A 23,208-nucleotide genomic window follows, 5' to 3' on the forward strand; every position below is an offset into this window, starting at 1 on the left:
GATCCATATTAAAAAAGTCACAAACTGACCATCTCCTAAGAAACCAACACATTTTTCTCCCTGTGAATTTGTTGATTAAAGACAGCTGAGCACGTATGTTTTTTTGGTAACTTGAATTCTACCTCTCGTGAAATCTACTGTAGATAAAATGATTGTCATATTTCCACTTGGAAAATGAATCTCCCACGGATAGTTGTATTCATTTGAATCTAAGCTGTCCTCCAGTTTTAACTCAAACGTTTTACAGTTATGACAGCCTGTTAATATGACTTGTACTATTTTGGTATTATACTAATACATAAGAGTTGTACATATTGTTACATTCATTAAATTTGAGAAAAATTAATGTTAAATACATTTTATGAAGGGGGTACTTTTGAAGTTCATTTATTTTAGTATTATAGACCCTCTTTTATAGATGATCAGGGATTATATATATATAAATATATAAATATACCTAAAATGTTATGGAGTTAATTTATTAGAAACACTTAAGAAGTACATATTTTTGTGCAGTAAATTTTTGAATCAATACTTTTTTTGAAAACCAGTTACCTTGCTTTTTTAAGTTCTTTCTATATTTTTCTTTGGAAATGCAAACATTACAAGTTAATGCCATTTTTCAAATGCACTGCCATTTAAGAGTGATTCTAGATTGATTTCCTAACTGAAGTACTTTTATAATCACAATGATTCTGAGCAAAATATTTTCAAAGCCGTTTGTCATTCCTTAAAGCCAAGATTTTAAAGACCAATGTCCTTCTTGAGGGTTATTTTACTATACTATGTATGGTGTATAGCCACAAAAAATCAGTCCGATAAGTTTTAATGTGCAAGGGTGTTGCATTTCAACCAAAATTACCATACACTGAAGTCATTACATTTCCTCTGATATGTAAAATGACGAACTCTTCTTTCTGTATTAATCTTTGTCTAAAATCCATGAATTAGATGCATTTTCTCTTGATGCTTTTATATCTGCACTCATTCTGAGTTCTGACAAAATGTTTTCTAGGTAATGCTATTGTATGAGTCACAGTTGGTTTAATTTTAAAGAAAAATGTAATTGTAATGGTGGGGTTTTGGTGAAAGGTGTTGTAACAGGTGTATGTTTTTCAAAATAATTTTTTCTGTTCCAATATGAACTTGTAAGTAAATTCACATCCAAAGAGTATTTATTACTCTTAAACCTGCAATTCCACATGATGTCATTACTGTAGACAAAAATATTATCAGCCTTGGCGGTCAGTGATCTTAACGGAAGTCTTTTACAAAATTATGAATTATCAACATCAGTTCCTGATCACTGTGGTGTCCCCAGGTGGGTTGCAGGCAGTTACAGGTGTGCTGAGGTTAAATCCTCTGGGCTTTCAGAATAGCCCATGGCTAAGGCCTTGGGCACTGGAGGTTCTAGCTGGTTGCCTTTAGCTTGGAGAAGTGTCACCTGTACCCAGTAGGCTGAACAAATAGCTTTCAAACAGCCTTATTTTCTGTACAGGGTCATGCAGTGAAAAAGGATGGAAAACACAGATAGGGTACAATTTTTTCCATTACTTGAATGGTTCTTGATTTAAAACTTAAACGTTGCCAACAATGATTATTTTTATGTCAAAGTCCAGTTAAACATTTTCCTCGAGGTTTTTAAAATTTACTTTGTATTTTCTTTTAATTTACCTTTTCTTCCCAACTCTCCTTGGCCCAGTGCCTGGCAGGGAAACTTCACTGGAAAAGCATAGCCTCTCATTATAAAACATTGGAACCAGCTTCATATACTAAATTGCTGCTCCAACAACTCAGTGTCAGGAGGTGAAAATCTGGAGGTGGGTTTAGAACCCCCTTGTTTCTCTGCTTCCCAAGAGGCTGACTCTGACTTGAGGAAGAAAGGCCATGCTCTGAAAGTCCAAGGAGGTGACAGTAACGGCCGTTCCTGGCCCTTTGTCGGGGTGTATGTCTTGAGACTGAGCCTTATCCAGGCAGCTCTGCAGAGCTGAGGGTGAAAACTTACTAGCTCATCCCTCCTGTTCCTGAGAAGAGTTTTAGCCACATCTTATCTTTCAAGGACTCCCTTGTGCGCCCCTTCCTTCCTGTGAATTTGTTACCAGTGCCTCCTTGAGCCCAGCACACTGCCTGACACGTGGCAGGTACCCAGGCAGGATCTGGGGGAGGGGACCAACTCTTCCAGCCCACACTCCTCTTCCTTTTCCTGAACTCTCTTCAGCTGCTGTCCTTGCCACGCACTTGGGCACACACACACACACATACACAGAGTCTCAACTGTCTAGTTTCTTTTTGTGGGGGGTGTGTGTGCGCAGACATGTACTCACTCTGACCAAACGTCAAGTGCCTATGGGCAAGCGTGTCCGTCGTGCTTCCTGTCCATCCCCTGCTATACAGGTGTCCATGGAGCCTCTTGTTTGCTGAGCTCTCCTCCCCTGATTTCCTCTAGACAATTAGCAGCTTGCCAAGAACAGGCAATTCTAGTGGTTGCCCTTAAGAATCATGTTAGCGACTGAAGTATTGGGACAGAAGATTAGGGAACCTGGAACAGAGAGAAAGGAAATACTTGCCCTTGAATGGACGCTGAACCACTTTTTCCCAAAGAGTGAGTGGGGAAAAGTGTCAAGTGGTGGGACTAATTTTACTTTTCTGTGTGTCTATGGCATGATGTCTCTGGAGCTCTGCTGTCCTCTGCAGTAGCCACTGGACACCAGGCAGCTACTTGAATTAAGAAAACATTCAGCTCTGTAGTTACACTGGCTCTCCCTTGGCTAGTGGCCACTGGATCAAACAGCACGGATATAGAACATCTCCATCATCCCAGAAAATTCTATAGGACAGCACTGTGTCAAGAGTGCTAATATGAACATTTTAGAATCCTTTTAAGAATCATTTTAGAATAATGAGTTGCAATCATGAAGCTAAAAGCAGACATGCAGAATATATCATAGTGTAAATGATGATGAGTATTTGCAGGGAGAAGAGAAAGTTGAGGACCTATTTCCAGGTTTCTGAGATCAAGTTCTAAATTCTTTGCTCTCAGTCTCATGCGTTCTTTACGGCAGTCACTGTCTCTGCTATTGGAGTCCAGTAAGATCTCCAACTTGAGGTTGAGGTTCCAAAGCTTGTGATAGGACAAGCTTTGGAAAACATGAATGCACGTGGATTATTTAGCATGCAGGCTGTAGACATGTATGTATAGGTTAATTCAACTGTTGGAGATGTCTTTTATAGCTTTTTAGATCAACAATTGCATCAGTAAATAATTAGAAAAACTTGAGCAATGCTGTGAAGTCTTCTCTTAAATGTGTCCTAGTAATGAAAAAATTGTCTGCCAACAGTGCTGTCCTCGAAGCCAAGTGTGATTATATGCAAACAGCATGTTTGGAAAGATTGCTCTAATTAATAGTGTGTATTTGTAGCAGCCAGACTTCTGTGGATGCCCCCCAGTGACTTTGTAGATTTTGAGTGTATGTGAACCTGTATTATCCATAATTATGTTGTACAGCAAAAGGGAGATTATCTGGAAACAGCTAACCAAATCATGTGGGCCCTGAGTTTTCTCAGGCTGTCAGCAGAAGTCAGAGATTCAAAGCAGGAGGACTTGAGACACCATGGCTGGTTTCAGATGGGGGCAGCCACATGAGGAGAAATGCCTCTTGAGCTGAGAGGCCCCAGCTGGCAGCCAAGGGAATGGAAACTGCAGTCCTGCAGCCACAGGAATTGAACTCAGCCAGCAATCTGAAGGAGTCTGCAGATGGACTCTGCTTCAGCAGACAGGAGCCTGGTTCCCGCCAGCACCTGGATTCCAGCCTTGTGAGACCTTGAGCAGAGAGTGCAGTCCTGTCTGCCTGGACTTCTGGCCTACAGAGCTGTGAGATAATAAATGGGTGTTGTCTTAAGCATTTAAATTTGCCATGATTTAATGCAGCAATAGAAAATGAATATGATGTTTAAAAGAGGTGAAGCAGAAAAGTCTTCCTACTTGATTCCTTCTGGTGTGTTATTTCATTTTTATTTGTTAAATTGGAGGATAACCGCTTTACAATATTGTGTTGGTTTCTGCCATACATCACATGAATCAGCCACAGGTATACACATGTCCCCTCCCTTCTGAAACCCCCTCCCACTGTACCCCACCCCCTAGGTTGTCACAGAGCACTGGGTTGAGTTTCCTGAGTCCTATAGCAGATTCTCACTTGATGTTTACGTATAGTAATGTGTATGTTTCCATGCTACTCTCTGAATCTGTCCCACCTCTCCTTCCCCAGCTGTGTCCACTGATCTGTTCTGTGTCTGCATCTCCACTGCTGCCCTACAAATAGGTTCATCAGTACGATCTTTGTAGATTCCACATGCACACGTTAATATACACTATTTGTCTTTCTCTTTTTGACTTACTTCACTTTGTATAATAGGCTCTAGGTTCATCCATCTCTAGGACTGACTCAGATGCGTCCTTTTTTATTTAATAGCTGAGTAGTATTCCACTGTATATATGTACCACAATTTCTTTATCCATTCATCTGTTGATGGACATCTAAGTTGCTTCCATGTCCTAGCTATTGTAAAAAGCGCTGCAATGAACATTGGGATTACATGTGTCTCTTTCATTTATGGTTTTCTCAGGCTATATGCCCAGTAGTGGGATTGTTGGGCCATGTGGTAGTTCTATTCCTAGTTTTTTAAGGAATTGTCATACTAGCTGTATCAATTTACATTCCCACCAACAGTGCGAGAGAGTTCCCTTTTCTCCAGATCTTCTCCAGCATGCATTGTTTGTAGGTTTTTTACTGATGACCATTCTGACTGGCATGAGGTGATACTTCCTTGTAGTTCTGATTTACATTAATAATGAGCTATATTGAGCATCTTTTCATGTTCGTTGGCCATCTGTATGTCTTCTGAGAAATGTCTGTTTAGGTCATCCATCCATTTTTTGATTGGGTTGTTTTTCTGGTTTTGAGCTGCATGAGCTGCCTGTATATTTTGGAGATTAATCCTTTGTCAGTTGTTTAGTTTGCTTATTGTTTTTTTCCTTCCATTCTGAGGGTTGTCTTTTAATCTTGTTTATTGTTTCCTTTGCCATGCAAAAGCTTTTAATTAAGTCCTATTTGTTTCCTTTTGTCTTTATTTCTATTACTCTAGGAGGTTGGTCATGGAGAATCTTGCTGTGATGTATGTCAAAGAGTGTACCATGTATGTTTTCCTGTAAAAGTTTTATGGTTTCTGGCCTTACATTTAAATCTTTAATCCATTTTGAGTTTATTTCTTGTGTATGGTGTTAGTAAGTGTTGTAGTTTCATTTTTTTTTTTACACATAGTTGGGTTATTTCTTGATAAACACATGAATAAAGTCTTGTCCTACCAGATTATATATCCAAGTCTCATCTGGGATTCTCTCCCGAAGACCTGTTAATTTTCGTTAGAAGGTTATTGGCAAAAACTTGGAGCAGCTTAGTAGCACGTTTCATAAAGGAACTGCTAGCCTGACATCACAGGAGCAGGATCTAGTAAGGCATATTTTCCTGGAATCAGTGTCACTTTATGTTGATTTTGATTGTTCTGAGCCTGTCAGTTATTATTAAGAATGAACAGTGGTATTTTAAATAAGCTATTAAGAGGGAAAAAAAGTATGCCTTTGTGTAGAGATCAAATAATCTACTCTGTATTACTAAGCACAGATCAAATCCTATATGTGCTAAACAAAGTTTTGTAATTCACATATATTTTCAAAAATACTTCTGCTCCCAAACTGTTAATTGCTGTTTTAATTTTGGTTTATCCATATTTTTTGTGCTTCTTTGACTATATTGCCATAGCCCTGATATAAGAAAAGTTGAATGAAAGAAAATGAGAGGCTAAAGTTATCAAAAAGTTGAAGATTTGAGTCGTGATCATATCTGAAGTCCTAAAGAGAAGGAAACATTTCTAAGCTATGGAGCAGTGTTTATAATGTGTGAGATTTAGTTTGAGAATTGTATATCTTTAATTATTAATCTTAACATATATATGGCTTAACTAATATGCTTCCTTTATTTATTCAATGCATGTGAAACTACAGTGCTGAAGAGACCACTACAAGAGTATTACTAAAAAAAAAAAAAAAAAAGCCTTTTTTATATTTATTTACCCATATCATCAATATCTATACAGAAACTTGACTCTTCTTACCTGAAACACTCGCTTCACCTGTTAGGGTGCTAGCTAGAGCATTTCCAGAGGAACAAACCAGAAGGGGCTGGAGCTTCAGAGTATGTGAGTGGAGAATTTAGATGTCATTCAAAAAAATGTAAACTGAGTGTTGGACTGGAAACACTTTCTGTGGAAAAACGTTAGGAACTGTGGTGCTAAAACTGTTCTAGAATAAGGATGGTCTGTTGTGGGGAACATTCCATACTCTTGGACACGAGGAAGGCTATTTAATTCAGAGCATTAGTGATTAGCAAATTGCCCTGGAATCAAAAGATTTGGTACTTGAGTTTGATAAGCATTCCATTATTTGTTCGAAATGCTCAGTTTGCCGAAATTTGGGTGGAAATACCTTTTGAAGACACAGTCTTAGAGCCTTAATGATGGCCGGCATCGACAGTACTGTAAGACGCACTGCCAGCAGATTTGACATTTTCCGTGTAGTCGGTTGTGTTTTCTAAGAAAGATTTTAGAAATCAGCTGATTAAATGTAACCACTGTTTCATTTATGGGATGAAAGACTAAAGCATTTCTCCTTGAGAACAAACTCCGTTTGGAAAGGCTGTCTTGGTGGTTGGGGTGTCTCTGGAAGCACCCCTGGGAGACGCTGCCTGGAGGACTGCTTTTCCAGCTTGTACCAAGGTTTTTTCTCCCCTGAGATATACTGTACATATTTTCCTTACAACATCTTCATTGGTCGGATTGGTAATAACTGCAGTAATATTTTAGGTCCTGTTGGATTTTCAAAGGCAGATTATTTATTTTCTAATTTGCTGCTAAAACTGAGAAGCTGATAACTGGTCCCGTCGACTGTGCCTTCATCACTGTTTCTCTGTGCCAGAGCCGTTCATGTGTATTTGAAATAAAGAATTTAAAAAGCCATGTTGAATTCAAGACTCCTTCTAATAAAAAACAGGTAAAACTTCATGAGTACCAAGCTTTTTTTTATTATAGTTTTAACACTGATATATAATAATAGCTTACCGGGACTATTTTCAGTTAGAAAACAATAGTAGATTTGTGTGTTTTGGAAAGTCTTTAAAGAAAGAAAGAAAAAAAAAAAAAAAGCCTTAGTTGTTAAGACCATGATTATCAGTGTTACAACAGAGGTTCACTCATACCTTATGTGGCTATACAGTTCCCAGAGTAAGAATAGCTTCTGGGGGCCTCTTCAATCTACTACATTTTGTTGGTTGGGTTTTTTTTTTTTTTTTTTTCGCATATATAATGGCTATTAGTGACATTTACTGCCTATAGTTCAGTGATTCCTAAGGAGACTTTTAAAGCTTAAACTAGGACCCTGTGGCTTATATAAAAGTTTACAATGCAGCCTGTTAGAAATGGGGGTGGCTCTGTACCTTGTCAGTAACAGTTGGGGAGGGGATGGGACACATATGACTATTATCATGTGGACAGGCATTCAAAAATAATTTATGTTAAAAAGTTTTACCTTTTTATTTTCCTCATAGCCTTAGTACTTTGTGTATAATTCTGTGTGCAAATATTATGAATAAAAGGTAACACTTTAGTTTAAAAAATATTTATTGTAGAAATGTACATTTAATTAGTTTTAAGGAATGTACTAAGTATTAACATTTACACTTCTTCAAATTTGCAAACTTCATACCTTTAAGATATCTACAGTGATAGTTTATTTACAGGTTTCATGAGACATCACCACCTCACCAACACTTTGCTGCTGCTCAGACGCCGGGGCTCCCGGCTCACTTCACTCTGTACTTGTAGAAGGAGCACAGTGCGTGGGTGAAGTTCCAGCCCAGTGCTAGAGACAGTCCGTAGAGCAGGATGAGCGGTGCGAAGGGGTAGAGAAGAGTCACCGTGTTTTTCAAAAATGGCAGTGCTGGAGAAGGACCAGGATTCAGGTTAGGGTGAGAGTCAGCATCGCCAGTTAGTAATGGATGAAGTGCTGAATTTAAACCTGTGATGCTTCAGAAGCTTCCCATCTTTTTTTTTTTCTTTCTTTTTTTTTTGTTGGTCTTGTTTATCTAACAAGACCTCCAAAAATTATGCAGACCCCTCCTATAATTCTCCTCCGAGCCTAACTACCCGAGTCCCAAGTATGAAACAAAGGACTCGGGTTTGCGCACGGGAGAGTGACCCTAATTCCCATCTTAATGTACCAGCAGAGATGGATAACATTATAGGAAAAAACCCAACTTTCAGCTGTTTGAGATTTCCCAACTAAGGGAGTGTCACACCTCCACTTTGAGAAGGTGAGATCTCAACTAGTATCCCAGACTTTAGGAGAGAAATGAAGCTCTCAAATATAAAACCCACCCCCAGATATCTGTGTTTCTTTCTCTCTCACTTGTGGTTTCCTATTAGTGGGTTCATGGCCCATGCATTCAAAGCTAAGTATTTCTCATACAAGTACTCCCCAAACTGAAACTGAGCGTGCCCAAACAATCTTCTAAATTGTAGGGAGTTACCAGGACAGTGATCCAAATCCACTTCCATCTCCCCCGAACTAGAGACAGAACTGCCCCAATGCCCAAAACAAGAAGGTGTTACAATTTGGGGGTGCGGGGTTCTTGACAAAGTCAAGGGGACACTCTGACCAGTGGAATCAGTCACATGTGAGTCCAAGTGACTTAGGTTTACAGTAAGATCTTAATCATCTAGAGGGACAATAAAGGAAAGGGCCAAAATACATGACACTGACAAGTCATAAGATCTCTAAATTTAACTCTTAAGAGCAGTCATTTCTTAACATATGTGAAGAAAAATAAATATGGTTCTCAATCATACTATGAAAGATGAACCGATAGCAGGATTGAATAATGAATTTATAAATATATCCTGAGCTCAGCAGAAGCTGGGCTTGATCTTCTGTGATTATCCACAGTACCTCTCACCCCTAGGCTTCTCCAGTCCAGCAGGTGGCCCGGGACCAACACAGATGTTTACAAAATGAAGAATATTTCAGAATCGTCCCCCAATCATAAAACAGAAAATATGGCAAAGGTTTTAAACATGCCCATACACTGGACCCAACCCTTTCCTCATCTGACTGACTGCTGGTAACCCAGAACCCAAAAGCCTAGGAGAAAAGAAACTTGTCATGGGTTCCTGTAAGAAACCTGGAGAGCATCAGTATGGTTTAACATGGTTCCTTGAAATTATAAAGTTTGTTATATACCAGCTATGCCACTTTGGAGAGACGGGACCATGGATAAATTACTTAATCTCTCTGGGCTTGTCTCCTCATTTGAAAAATGGGGAATAGTAAACCTGTATCATATAACTAAAGATTAACTGGGAGAATTTATGTAAAACACCAGGGACAGTGCCAGCTCCATAAAAGCTCATTGTATTACTGTTACAACTTCTCCCCTCCCTGTAGTGTTGTCAACCAAAAAAATCAATTACTTACCACTGTATCCTAAGAAAGTTACATAGATATAGTAGCCAACAGCAACCAACCATAAGGTATTTCCAACTAAATATCCAATAAATGTGTCTGTTAGGATGACATCTGCAGAAGAGACATGGACAATGAATCTTTTTTCAGTGGGTACAATGAAGACTTTCTGATTACAAGTTTAGAAGTAACTGCTACTTACGGTTGATGAAAAAAAGCTGTATAAAATGCAGAATGACCAGGAGAGGATAAAAAGCATTCAGATGCACATCGAAGGCATAGCCCCACTCCACATCATAGTCTCTGCTCTGCCGTTTCACTAAATACTTATTGGAGATAAACCTGAAGAAAAAGATAACATTTCTTTCATAATACAATAAAATTAACCCCATGCATATTTACTGACTATCTCCTATAGCTCAAGCATTATTCCAGACACTGGAGATATGGTGGTAAACAAATTTCTGCCTTCAATCTAGTGGGAGTGGATTGATAACAGTACAGTCAGATGGCCCTATGGAGAAAAACTGAACAGGTGAAATGTTAACTATGACGAGAGTCATGAGAGTGACATCTGGACAAAGAACCAGGGGCAGTGATGGGAACCCCTGGGGCAGAGCCTTCCAAGCAGAGAGGAGTCTTGAGCACAGAGGTAGGGGAGGGCTTGGCCTGCTTGAGGAATGGGGTAGGGGCTCAGAGCGCCTGCAACTGGTGAGAAGACAGCAGGGAATGAAATGGGAAAAGAATAAGGAGCATCTTATAGACCCTGTGGCCTCTGTCAGACGTTTGGCTTTTACTCTTGGTGGAATAAGTCACTGTGGAGTTCCCAAAAGGACGTTTGACTTACTGTTTTGACAGGGTTCCTCTGGCTGCGGTCTGAGAACAGATCCTGGGGACAAGAATGGAAGCAAAGAGGCAAGAGGGAGGTTACTGTGAGGAGGAGATGAAGAGGGTGGCAGCAGCGGAGGTGCTGGCCTGGGGACGACTGGAGCTGGAGGCGGGAACAAGAGTTGAGTACTAGACAGCGGGAACCAGAGAAAAAGATTAGTCAAGGACAACTGAGACTTCTGCCCTAAAACAAGTGAAAGACGGAGGTGCCACTGAGGTAGGAGTGGCTGCACCAGGAGTGATCTGGGTGCAGGAAGGGGCGAGTACAGGAGTTTGGACCTGGCCCTGTTATGGTGAAGAAGTAGGAAATATAGAGAGAAGGTCTAGAAGCTTAGAGGAGCAGTCCACACAGGGGATATACAGATTCATGTCTGCAGATGGTATTAAAAGCCATGAACTTGAATGAGATCACCCAGAGAGTGAACACAAATAGGGAACAGGTCTGCGGCCTAAGACTGGGGTCACATACACCCCGCCAACCCCCGCCCCACTGTGGAAAGTTCAGTACTGGAGGAACCAGTAAAGAAAGAGTGGCCAGCGACATCTCCAGCCACAAGAACAATCACTCAAGCTCATGCCTCTGTTCCACAGCATGGTCGCATGGTTCCTTTAAATGATGAATAAACGAAAAGACAGATGTCCAGGTAACAGAAAGACAGGTCTTCAAAGGAAAAGAACAAAAAGGATTGTAAAACAGTCACAGAAATTCGATGGTTGCTTCTACATGTGATTTCAAACATACTGTTAAGAAAAATGCTATGCCTACAGTGGAAATAGAAAAAGAAACGAGAGGTGTTATAGTACTAATAAAACTGTCCTATACTCAATTGTCTGAAAATGTCAAGATCCGAGTGCTTTGCTAGAACAAATTGGAACTTACCAAAACACCTTCCACTTGAGCCAAGACTGTGCTATAGAATGAATGGGGTAAGAAGCGTTTAGCTCACCATCCAAGGGCTCCCATTCAATAGTCCTGCTGCTGCCCCCACCCCTCTGCCTAGCCCTTAAACAGGTACTTCCCAGGCTTCTGGCCTTCATCCAGGTCTCATCTCTAGAACACTGACACTCCTCCCGGGAGAGCTCAAAGACAGCTGAGTCCTCCTCTCCCACCTTCAGATTAAGAATGCCAGTCACACCCTCATGCTGGCCAGACTGCTGCAGCTTCCAAGTTCCCTCCCCCAGTGTCTAATGAACCTTTATTTCATTATCAACAAGTCTCCTGAACTCAGCACAAACCACATGGAATGCACCTGCACCCGAAGCCCACACGGGCACTCCTAAGCCTACAGCCTGCAGGCCACCCTAGAGGCCCTGGGCGCACCCTCTTCCCTACCATCCTCTACTTCTGGAATCACCACACTAGTCTGGGCTTCCTCTGCTCAAACGCAGACCACACAATTGCACCCAGCCTCATCACTCTTTCCAGCTTCTCCTTCTCCAGTCAGAAGATTTTTCATTAGTTCAGTTGTTCAGTTGTGTCCAACTCTTCGTGACCCCATGAACTGCAGCACACCAGGCCTCCCTGTCCATCACCAACTCCCGGAGTCCACCCAAACTCATGTCCATTGAGTCAGTGATGCCATCCAACCATCTCATCCTCTGTCGTCCCCTCCTCCTCCTGCCCTCAATCTTTCCCAGCATCAGGGTCTTTTCAAATGAGTCAGCTCTTCGCATCAAGTGGCCAAAATACTGGAGTTTCAGCTTCAACATCAGTCCTTCCAATGAATACCCAGGATTGATCTCCTTTAGGATGGACTGGTTGGATCTCCTTGCAGTCTAAGGGACTCTCAAGAGCTTTCTCCAACATCCACAGTTCAAAAGCATCAATTCTTCGGCACTCAGCTTTCTTTATAGTCCAACTCTCACATCCATACATGACTACTGGAAAAACCATAGCCTTGACTAGATGGACCTTTATCGGCAAAGTAATATCTCTGCTTTTTAGTATGCTGTCTAGGTTGGTCATAACTTTCAAGGATTAAGCGTCTTTTAATTTCATGGCTACAATCACCATCTGCAGTGATTTTGGAACCCCCAGAATAAAGTCAGCCACTGTTTCCACTGTTTCCTCATCTATCTGCCATCTTGGTTAGTAGTATCCTTTTTAGGCCAGATTTTAGAATTTTAGGGGCTTCCCTTGTGGCTCGGCTGGTAAAGAATCCGCCTGCAATCCAGGAGACCTGGGTTCAATCCCTGGGTTGGAAAGATCCCCTGGAGAAGGAAAAGGCTACCCACTCTCGTATTCTGGCCTGGAGAATTCCACAGACTGTGGGGTCGCAAAGAGTCAGACATGACTGTGTGATTTCCACTTAGAATTTTAGATTACGGGTGCATTGCATTTTCTGACTACCCAGCACATACAAAACCTATTGGACTGGTCAGAAGTTACAAAGCAAAATAACAGGTTGGTATCATCAGAAGTTAGCATCTCACAGTCTTGCTCAAAATGTTAACAGCTATCATTTATTGAGCACAGACTGTATGCCAGGTGCTTTTCACAGCACAAGTTTTTCAAATACCTCACAAATAGATAATTAACTTCCATCTCCCAAGAAGGACAGGGTAAATGGCTGAGCTGGCATTTGAACCCAGGTCTCTCTGCAACTCAGGTTCCAGTGTTTTCTCTGATACACAACAGCAACCACCAGCCCCCTGCTGAGCTCACCCGCACGTCCACCTCTTCCGCTAACCACTCAGGAGCACCCATGAAAAAATCAAATGCCAAATTGATACTCAGCACACTATTGCTGGTACAGAAAACCCAGAGAGAGTCAGATTGAGAACTCAGTCAAATAAAACCCGCTCGTGTGTCTCAGCAGGAAGGAAGCTTAACCAAAACTATCCTTTTTCATGTGCTTCATCTCATGTCAAAGATTCAAAGTAAGATTTCATGACATAACCCTCCACATTTTACCCATCGGGAAACGACCTGCTGACCAAGGCAGCAGAATACTGTGCCATCATCCGGACAACTTCAGCAGAATTGGCTGTGAAACATTTTTGCAAAATCAGGGATTTTGTTAATACAACATAATCATGACGTCAGTTCACTTATTTGGTGCAGTTTGACAAAGCGCACCATCCCCTGAAGAGTATTTTCTGCTCTAGGTGCCAACACAGGAGAATGAGTTATGGTAATCCTGGCGGACACAATCAGTGCTTTCAATTCATATAGTTTCCATCAGCTACTCTCTGAAGCAAACAGAGGGAGGCTCTACAGTAGCATCTGAAAAACCAAAGTTTCCGTACTTACCACATTAAGGTTGATATGAGAAGACCGACACCTACACAGTCTATGAATACCACCCAAAGGAGCAGCTTTATCGTCTCAAAAAACCCCATGTCCAGTACAAAGCCAAATCCTATCGTGGACACTGCAAGAAAGATTAACAAGATGCATTCAGACACTTTGCTAGATTCTAAGCATATAGGTCAGTTTCTGCTTTTCAGATGCCCACTCCAGAATGGGATGCAAACAAAACCCCTAAGCTATCTTATTAATGGATGTAATTGATTAAGAAATACAGATCGCCCTGGAACACACAACTACCACTGAGATACCTGATGTTTACTGAGGAGGCCCCTGTGTATCTGTGATTCACCCGGGTAGCCCCAGCATTCAGAATATGACCACTACTGAGAAGGCACTCAGATGTTTAAACCCAGTTAAAGGTGGGCTTCCCTGGTGGCTTAGATTGTAAAGAATCTGCCTGCAATGCAGGAGACCCAGGTTCGACTCCTGGCTCAGGAAGATCCTCTAGAGAAGGAAATGGCTATCCGCTCCCGTATTCTTGCCTGGTGAACTTCACGGACAGAGGAGACTGGAAGGCTACAGTCCAAGGGGTCACAAAAAGTCAGACACGACTGAGACACTAAAAGTGGTTCAGACCCTTTCAGTGCACTATTGGAGAACTTAAAGCAGTTTCTCAAGATCACATTAGTACTTTCAGAACCCTCACTCTGGATCGGCCTGATGAAAGTGAGAAGTGAAAGTGTTAGTCCCTCAGTCATGTCTGACTCTTTGCGATCCCATGGACTGTAGCCCACCAGGCTCCTCTGTCCATGGAATTCTCCAGGCAAGAATACTGGAGTGGGTTGCCATTCCCTTCTCCAAAGGATCTTCCTGACCCAGGGATCAAACATGGCTCTCCGGCATTGCAGGCAGGTTATTTACCAACTGAGTCTCGGGGAAGCCCTGCATCAGACTGAGGGTGAAATGTAATTTCCAATCTCAGCAGTCCTTTTTCACAGTAAGTTTGCATTTGGATATCAGTGAATTTATGAAAAATGTGAAAGTGTTAATCGCTTGGTTGCATCTGATTCTTTTGCGACCCCGTGGACTGTAGCCCACCAGGCTCCTCTGTCCATGGGATTCTCCAGGCAGGAATACTGGAGTGGGTAGCCATTTCCTTCTCCAGGGGATCTTCCTGACCCAGGGATCGAACTCGGGTCTCCACATTGCAGGCAGATTCTTTACTGTCTGAACCACGAGGGAAGCCCCATGTATTTATCACGGCGGTTGAAAGACATGGAGTGACTCTGTCCTGTGCTTTTCAAAGTTCCAAGGAACCAGTTTACTCTGGCATCTGCTTGGGACCTTTAAAGTCAGGAAGAATATCACTCTCTTTCCTGTGAGATTTTGGAGACTTCAGAAAGGAAGACAACGGCTTCAGAGAACCCCAAATTATGACCCATAGCATGCTGACAACAGGATTCTCCAAATGACAAGTCCAACCTGAAACACTCAACTGATTTCTCAACTCTCCTGCAGATGAACACTTACCACACAGCCAGATACTTAACAGGACCAAGAAAGCCGGGTCATCCCTGGCCCACTGATCTTTCGTCTGCTTCCTATAGTGAAAGTTTCTATAAACTCTCTGTGGGGAAGTGAATAGGTAGAGCATCTGCCAGGCAGCAAACTCAAAGTCCATCTGCCGGAAACGGAAAAGCCTCCTCAGGTATTTGTAGCGTTTTGCTCCGGCTGTGTGTCTGGCTGCATCCCTGGAACTCAACACTCCGTTCCCCTGCGCTGGGGAATTCACCGAAGTACTTGGTAACATCTTCCTAGATAGAAGTGGGGGGGAATTATATTATTAATACAAATCACCAGAAGAAACTGCCAGCCTCTACCACCCCTCTTGTGAGTTATTTAGGAAAGAAGTCACCTTACATTTTGGCCCCAATCCCTGAGAAGAGGCAGGACTCTAAAGAGAGTAAAGTTGGTTTTGAGGCTGATTTGGGAGCTGGAGAACTGCCCACTGCACTTCAGGAGAGGGCTGCCCCGTGGCCTTCTGAACCTTCATAATAACGCTTTCACAAGGTCCACCCATTCTCTGCACTTCACATCTGTCAATCCTCAGACCTGCTCCACCTCTCCCCACCACCTCCCACCCCTTCTCCAGAAGCAGAGATAGTGATGGAACCAAAATTTGAACTCAGGCAGTCTGAATCAAAAGTCCACCTGTCATCTGTGCTAACAATCAAGACTTTAAGGAAAAGTCTTTGCTGAAGCCAAACAGAAACGATGTTCCCGACGAGGTACAGTAAATGGCTTATCATACAAGTCCATCAGCGCCTCCCCAACAAGCAACTCGTTCATTAGCATGGGATGTAAAAACAAGGCAAAACTCAAACGCATAGTGTTTTACTTCCTGAATAGTTCATCAGGGCAACGACAGCGTGGGAGTCCAGTCCAACCAGTCTGAAGCCAGGGAGGCGCTGGTCATCGTCCGGCCTCCATGTCCCGCCCCGGCAGCCCAGTGTCGGGCTCCACTCCCTAGGCCTCCAGGACGCCAACTGCTCCCCGCCGGCTCGGGGCCTCCGGTAAGGCGGCCAGATTGAGCATAAAAACACAGGACGTCCAGTTACAACTGCATCGCAGCTACAACAGTAATTTGTAATACAAGCAGGTCCGAAACACTGCGTGAGACCCACACCTATGCAGACATCATTCGCTGTTATCTGAAATTCGGCTGTAACCAGCCTCCGCGATGGTGTCTGGCAGCCCCACCGCAGACCGAGCAGCCGGACCCGGGCGCGGTCTCTCCAGGGCCGGGTGATGTGGGGCCGCAAGTTGCCGGAGGAAACTTGCCGGCGAGCCCGAGTAGCGCGCAGACGGGACCGTCGGCAGGCCTCACCTGGAGACCCGCGGCGGCGTCCACTGGATTCACACACGCCCGCCACCACCGCCCAGCAGCCGACCCAGCAGCCGCTGGGCCAACTTCCCTCCCCGCTACGTTAACCGCGTAGGGGGCGCGTAGCGTCACGTGACCCACAAACGCCGCGAGCGATACCTCTCGCGTTACGTCTCTCGCAGCGCGCCCACCGGAAGTGGTTGCTACCGGTCTTTTTCCGGTTCCGCCCGCCGCGGCGTCACTGGCATCCCGAGTCTGGGCCGTCTCGGAAGGAGAGGGTGGAGGCCGCGGCCAGCTGGAGGCGCAGTCATGCCCCGGTATTACGAGGACAAACCGGAGGGCGGCGCGTGCGCGGGCGTGAAGGAGGATCTGGGCGTGTGTCTGCTGCAGTCTGATTGCGTGCTCAAGGTAGCGCGGCCGGGCGCTCGGAAGACCGAGGCCCGAAGCGGGGAGGCGAGGCTGGCGGAGAGTCCCTGGCGGGCCCCAGTGGTGGCTGAGTCGTGCCTCCGAGTTCCCGGTCCTAGGTGTCCACCAACTTAATGAACTTGGGCGAGTCAACTGTCGGAACCTGACTTCCCAACGGTGAAATTGGAGAAAACGGTGCTGCCCCGTTGGGTTTTTGTAAAGTTTAAACCATCTCGGGTCCTGAAACACGGAATGCTGCTGCTCTGCTGGGTTCTGGAGGCTTATAGGAAAGTATCACAGGTTTCTGGAGCCCTGGAAAATGAGAACCAGTAAATTAGCAGATAATTACATGAACCTGGCATACTGTGTTGGCTCGTGAAACCTCCTTATTCAGTTCAGTTGTGGCTGAATAGATGCTATATTTACTTTGTGCTGGTCTGAACTTGTTGGCTGAGTTCTGTGTGGTCCAGGATATGCTGTAGAAGAGACAGCTTTTTTATTTTCACCACTTTGTATCTTGCGCCCCCTACCGTTGAACTTGTGGTTTTAGGTGCTGTGATGGGAGACAAGAATTTGCTGTCTTTCCCGCAATACAGCCACAGGTCTTCTCTGGAGCCAATCTGATAGCATGCATACCGTAAGTCGTTTCCTACTTTTTGCGACCCCCGTAGACCCTAGCCCTCTAGGCTTCTCTGTCCGTGGGGTGGTCCAGGCAAGAATACTGAAGTAGCTTGTCGTGCCCGCCTCCAGGGGATCTTCCCGACGTGGGATCGAACCCATGTCTTTTGTGTCTCCTGCGTTGGCAAGTGGGTTCTTTACCACTAGCGCCACCTGGAAAGCATAGTGAGGTTCAAAGTCGATTGGCAAACCTGGATTATGCCGTTCAGTTCAGTTCAGTCGCTCAGTCTGTCCAACTCTTTGCGACCCCGTGGACTGAAGCCCTTCAGGCCTCCCTGTCCGTCACCAGCTGCTGGAGTTTACTCAAACCCATGTCCATTGAGTCGGTGATGCCATCCAACCATCTCAACCACTGTCTTCCCCTTCTCCTCCTGCCTTCAATCATTCCCAGCATCAGGGTCTTTTCCAGTGAGCCAGTTCTTCGCATCAGGTGGCCAAAGTATTGGATTATAAGCTTCAGCATCAGTCCTTCCAATGAATATTCAGGACTGATCTCCTTCAGGATGGACTGGTTGGATCTCCTTGCAGTCCAAAGGACTCTCAAGAGTCTTCTCCAACACCACAGTTCAAAAGCATCAATTCTTCGGTGCTCAGCTTTCTTTATAGTCCAACTCTCACATCCATATATGACTACTGGAAAAACCAAAGCTATTGACTAGATGGACCTTTGTTGGCAAAGTAATGTCTCTGCTTTTTAATATGCTGCCTAAATTGATCATAACTTTACTTCCAAGGAGCAAGCGTATTTTAATTTCATGGCTGCAGTCACCATCTGCAGTGATTTTGGAGCCCCTCCAAAATAAAGTCTGTCACTGTTTCCATTGTTTCCCCATCTATTTGCCATGAAGTGATGGGAGTAGATGCCATGATCTTAGTTTTCTGAATGTTGAGCTGTAAGCCAACTTTTTCACTCTCCTCTTTCACTTTCATCAAGAGGCTCATTGGTTCTTTGCTTTCTTCCCTAAGTGTGGTGTCATCTGCATATCTAAGGTTATTGCTGTTTCTCCCAGCAATCTTGATTCCAGATTGTGCTTCATCCAGTCCAGCATTTCTCCTGATATACTCTGCGTAGAAGTTAAATAAGCAGGATGACAATATACAGCCTTGATGTACTCCTTTTCCTATTTGGAACCAGTCTGTTGTTCCATGTCTGGTTCTAACTGTTGTTCTTGACCTACACACAGGTGTCTCAGGAGGCAAGTCAGATGGTCTGGTGTTCCCATCTCTTTAGAATTTTCCACAGTTTATTGTGATCCACACAGTCAAAGGCTTTGGCATAGTCAATAAAGCAGAAATAGATGTTTTTCTGGAACTCTCATTTTTCTATGATCGAACAGATGTTGGCAATTTGATCTCTGGTTCTTCTGCGTTTTCTAAAGCCAGCTTGAACATCCGGAAATTCACGGTTCTCGTACTGTTGAAGCCTGGCTTGGAGAATTTTGAGCATTACTTTGCTAGCGTGTGAGATGAGTATAATTGTGTGGAAATTGATTATAATTTCAGCATTCTTTGGCATTGTCTTTCTATGGGATTGGAATAAAATCTGACCTTTTCCAGTCCTATGGCCATTGTTGAGTTTTCCAAATTTGCTGGCATATTGAGAGCAGCACTATCACAGCATCATCTTTTAGGATTTGAAATAGCTCAACTGGAATTCCATCACCTCCACTAACTTTGTTCGTAGTGATGCTTCGTAAGGCCCACTTGACTTCACATTTTAGGATGTCTGGCTGTAGGTCAGGGATCACACCATCGTGATTATCTGGATTGTGAAGATCTTTTTTGTATAGTTCTTCTGTGTATTCTTGCCACCTCTTCTTAATATCTTCTGCTTCTCTTAGATCCATACCATTTCTGTCCTTTATTGTGCCCATCTTTGCTTGAAATGTTCCCTTGGAATCTGTAAGTTTCTTGAAGAGATCTCTAGTCTTTCCCATTCTGTTGTTTTCTTCTATTTCTTTGCATTGATCTCTGAGGAAGGCTTTCTTATCTCTCCTTGATATTCTTTGGAACTCTGCATTCAAATGGATATGTCTTTCCTTTTCTCCTTTGCCTTTCACTTCTCTTCTCTTTACAGCTATTTTTAAGCCCTCCTCAGACAACCATTTTGCCTTTTTGCATTTCTTTTTCTTGGGGGTGGTCTTGATCACTGCCTTCTGTACAGTGTCATGAACCTCCACCCATAGTTCTTCAGGCACTCTATCAGATCAAATCCCTTGAATCGATATGTCACTTCCACTGTACAATCGTTAGGGATATGATTAAGGTCATACCTGAATGGTCTAGTGGTTTTCCCTACTTTCAGTTTAAGTCTGAATTTGGCAATAAGGAGTTCATGATCTGACCCGCAGTCAGCTCCCAGTCTTGTTTTTGCTGACTGTGTAGAGCTTCTCCATTTTTGGCTGCAAAGAAGATAATCAATATGATTTTGGTGTTGACCATCTGGTGATATCCATGTGTAGAGTCTTGTCTTGTTGGAAGAGGGTGTTTGCTATGACCAGTGTGTTCTCTTGTCAAAACTCTATTAGCCTTTGCCTTCATTCTGTTCTCCAAGGCCAAATTTGCCTGTTACTCCAAGTGTTTCTTGACTTCCTACTTTTGCATTCCAATCCCCTTTAATGAAAAGGACATCGTTTTTGGCTGTTAGTTCTAGAAGGTCTTGTAGGTCTTCATAGAACAGTTCAACTTCAGCTTTTTCAGCTGAAGGCAACTGCTCAGGGTATAGACTTGGATTACTGTGATATTGAATGGTTTGCCTTGGAAATGAACAGAGATCATTCTGTCGTTTTTGAGACTGCATCAAAGTGCTGCATTTTGGACTCTTTTGTTGACTATGATGGCTACTCCATTTCTTCTAAGGGATTCTTGCCTGCAGTAATATATATAATGGTCATCTGAGTTAAATTCAACCATCCCAGTCCATTTTAGTTAGCTGATTCCTAAAATGTCAGTGTTCACTCTTGCCATCTCCTGTGTAACCACTTCCAATTTGCCTTGATTCATGCACCTAACATTCCAGTTCCTATGCAGTATTGCTCTTTACAGCATCAGACCTTGCTTCTATCACTAGTCCCATCCACAGCTGGGGGGTGTTTTTGCTTTGGCTCCGTCTCTTCATTCTTTCTGAAGTAATTTCTCCACTGACCTCCAGTAGCATATTGGGCACCTACTGACCTGGGGAGTTCATCTTTCAGTATCCTATCTTTTTGCCTTTTCCTACTGTTCATGGGGTTCTCAAGGCAAGAAGTGGTTTGCCATTCCCTTCTCCAGTGGACCACATTTTGTCAGAACTCTCCACCATGACCCATCCGTATTGGGTGGTCCTACACGGCATGGCTCATAGTTTCATTGAGTTAGACAAGGCTGTGGTCCCTGTGATCAGATTGGTTAGTTTTCTGTGATTGTGGTTTTCAGTCTGTCTGCCCTCTGATAGAGAAGGATAAAAGGCTTATGGAAGCTTCCTGATGGGAGAGACTGACTGAGGGGGAAACCAGGTCTTGTTCTGATGGGCGGAGCCTTGCTCAGTAAATCTTTAATCCAGTTTTCTGTTGCTGATCGGGTCTGTGTTCCCTCCCTGCTGTTTGACCTGAGGCCAAACTATGGTGGAGGTAATGAAGATGATGGAGACCTCCTTCAGAAGGTCCCATGCACTGCTGCACTCAGTGCCCCCACCATGCAGCAGGTTGCTTGTGGTTATTTTTGCATTTGGAGATGTAATTTCAGAAAGTTGCCTTTATTTCAAAGGAAAGACAACTACCCAAATTTGGACATCAATGATATTGGTGTTTCTGCTGATTCATGATTTACATTTGGTTCACTGGTGTTGGCAGGGTCTGTGTGAAGTGAAAGTTGCTGAGTCATCTGACTATGTAGTCCATGGAATTCTCCAGACTAGAAAACCGGAACCTTTCCCTTCTACAGGGGACATTCCCAACCCAGGGATCAAACCCAGGTCTCATGTTGCAGGCAGATTCTTTACCAGCTGAGCTACAAGGGAAGGGCTGTGTAAGCTTCGGTAAATCCTTGTTTAACGAGTAGAGGAGCAAAGTGTCTTAGGTGCCCAAGGGAGAGCAGCTTATTTTGCTTGAGAGTTTGGAAACTTCTCACCAGAGGAGGTGACCTTTGCTGTGAGTCTTAAAGGTTGAGTAGTAGTTGATGGAGTAAAGGAGTGGAGGCTTTGGTGGTTCTCGGGAGACTCTGAAAGAACAGCATGTGCAGAAAAATCAGGGAGATGTGGGAGGGCCACCCAGAATCTGGGCTGGAGGAGGGGAGAAAGGTTGCCATGAATGATGGCCCTGGTGTGTCAGAGTGAGGAGCTTGGGCACAGAGTAGGACTGAGGAAAGAAACTCTGGAAATGGAAGAGGACACGAGTGATAGGGAGAACACTGAATTGGTTTTTTGCAGTGGTGGGTTGGCTTAGGAAACAGTTGAGTGCCAAGTCTGATTGCTGGGACGTCGAGATAAATGATCTCTGGGAAGCTGGAAAACTGAAGGCAGAGATAATGACCAGGACATGAGGGACAGACGTTCCTTGGCCCCATTGAGTACATGGCCTTTTTGTTGCTGAATGTGGTCAACTAGGAGAATGTGGTATTATATTTATAAACAGTCTCTTAAATGGAAGTGCATTTATAGTTTGCATTAAATTCATCCTGAATGGTCACTTCAAGTGGACTGTAAAGGGGCAGTAGTGAGGCAAAACGTTGAGTTATGCAAATCCAGGAGGTTATCCTCCCTTCTCCCATGGGGTCACTGGCAGCTCCAGCCCACCCTTCCCCATGGGACTCAGAACCAAGGGAAATTCTGCCGAGTCTGTGCCTGCTCTGTGTGGTAACCACATTCGTGATAAGGTTCTTGATTTCTCTGCTCCTTGAGTAAGGAAGTTAACCCAGTCTTTTGACAGATAGTGAGCCCACCTGAAAAGCTGCTGGACCTCACTTTAGGGAAGAATTCAGCATAAAATATTTAGTTTGGGGGCTGCAGTGAGAGTCCGGCAACTGTAGGGGCTCAGAGAGATGCCGGGTAATGGTGATAAGGATGTAAACTCCAGTGGGGCTGGAGAAGAGACACAAGGAAAAAGCAGATTCAAAAGGCATCTTTCAGATAAACTTCTTAAGATTTTATGATTCCTGGGAGATCAAAAAGGTTGAAAACCGTGCCCACGAAACTCAACTACAAGTTATTTCCCTTGTGTCTCTGTTAACAGCTTCCTGATTGCTGGCTTTTTATCAGAATCACCTGGCGTTGGGGGGTGGAGCCCTTAAAAGTACAGATTCCACTGCTCTCCTGTCTCCCTTATAAATTAAAAGTGTCCCAGCTTGGCTTTTGGACACAGCCATGTTTGGGAGTCACCAGTCTTGACCTCAGAAGGCAAATAAGCGTGGGAGTGTATTAATTAGTTTATAGATTCAGGTAAATGTTACAGAGACGGGAATAACACTGGCTTAAAATACCATTGACAATTCTCTCTTTTGCACTTGTGCCTGTAATTGGGATCTAGCTTGATCCTGTCTTTCATGGATCTGAAC

The 23,208-nt window shown here is 43.5% G+C and overlaps 3 protein-coding genes across 7 annotated transcripts in view; 2 read left to right on the forward strand and 1 right to left on the reverse strand.

Moving 5' to 3' along the window:
* The window catches only part of MGAT4A (alpha-1,3-mannosyl-glycoprotein 4-beta-N-acetylglucosaminyltransferase A), a 118,954-nt gene extending 111,883 nt beyond the window's left edge, over positions 1-7,071 (forward strand). For both annotated transcript variants that reach the window (XM_061155950.1, XM_061155949.1), the window contains exon 16: positions 2-7,071. In XM_061155950.1, coding sequence (XP_061011933.1) covers positions 2-28 — 27 coding nt within the window. In that variant the 3' untranslated portion in view covers positions 29-7,071. The remainder of the gene's footprint in view (position 1) is intronic.
* Positions 7,072-7,713: 642 nt separating this feature from the next.
* Positions 7,714-16,754, reverse strand: UNC50 (unc-50 inner nuclear membrane RNA binding protein). 4 transcript variants are annotated; one of them, XM_061155952.1, is made up of 6 exons: positions 16,600-16,754; positions 15,243-15,526; positions 13,713-13,833; positions 9,774-9,913; positions 9,584-9,685; positions 7,714-8,050 (listed from the first exon to the last, which is right to left on the reverse strand). In XM_061155952.1, the coding sequence occupies exons 2-6, from the start codon at positions 15,520-15,522 to the stop codon at positions 7,914-7,916; spliced, it is 780 nt and encodes a 259-aa protein (XP_061011935.1). In that variant the 5' UTR covers positions 15,523-15,526; positions 16,600-16,754; the 3' UTR covers positions 7,714-7,913. The 4 variants fall into 4 exon arrangements, with proteins under 4 accessions (XP_061011935.1, XP_061011936.1, XP_061011937.1 ...); XM_061155953.1 differs by having other exon boundaries at positions 15,243-15,522; positions 16,600-16,741; XM_061155954.1 differs by lacking the exon at positions 16,600-16,754 and adding an exon at positions 16,399-16,561.
* A 49-nt stretch (positions 16,755-16,803) lies between these two features.
* Positions 16,804-23,208, forward strand: part of LOC133065174 (cytochrome c oxidase assembly factor 5) — a 30,544-nt gene continuing 24,139 nt past the window's right edge. Inside the window, exon 1 of the mRNA XM_061155955.1 lies at positions 16,804-17,004. Within this exon, the coding sequence (XP_061011938.1) occupies positions 16,906-17,004 (99 nt within the window). The 5' untranslated portion in view covers positions 16,804-16,905. The remainder of the gene's footprint in view (positions 17,005-23,208) is intronic.

The sequence above is a fragment of the Dama dama genome, chromosome 11 (assembly GCF_033118175.1).
Source record: "Dama dama isolate Ldn47 chromosome 11, ASM3311817v1, whole genome shotgun sequence".
In the NCBI taxonomy this organism is placed as follows: Eukaryota; Metazoa; Chordata; class Mammalia; order Artiodactyla; family Cervidae; genus Dama; species Dama dama.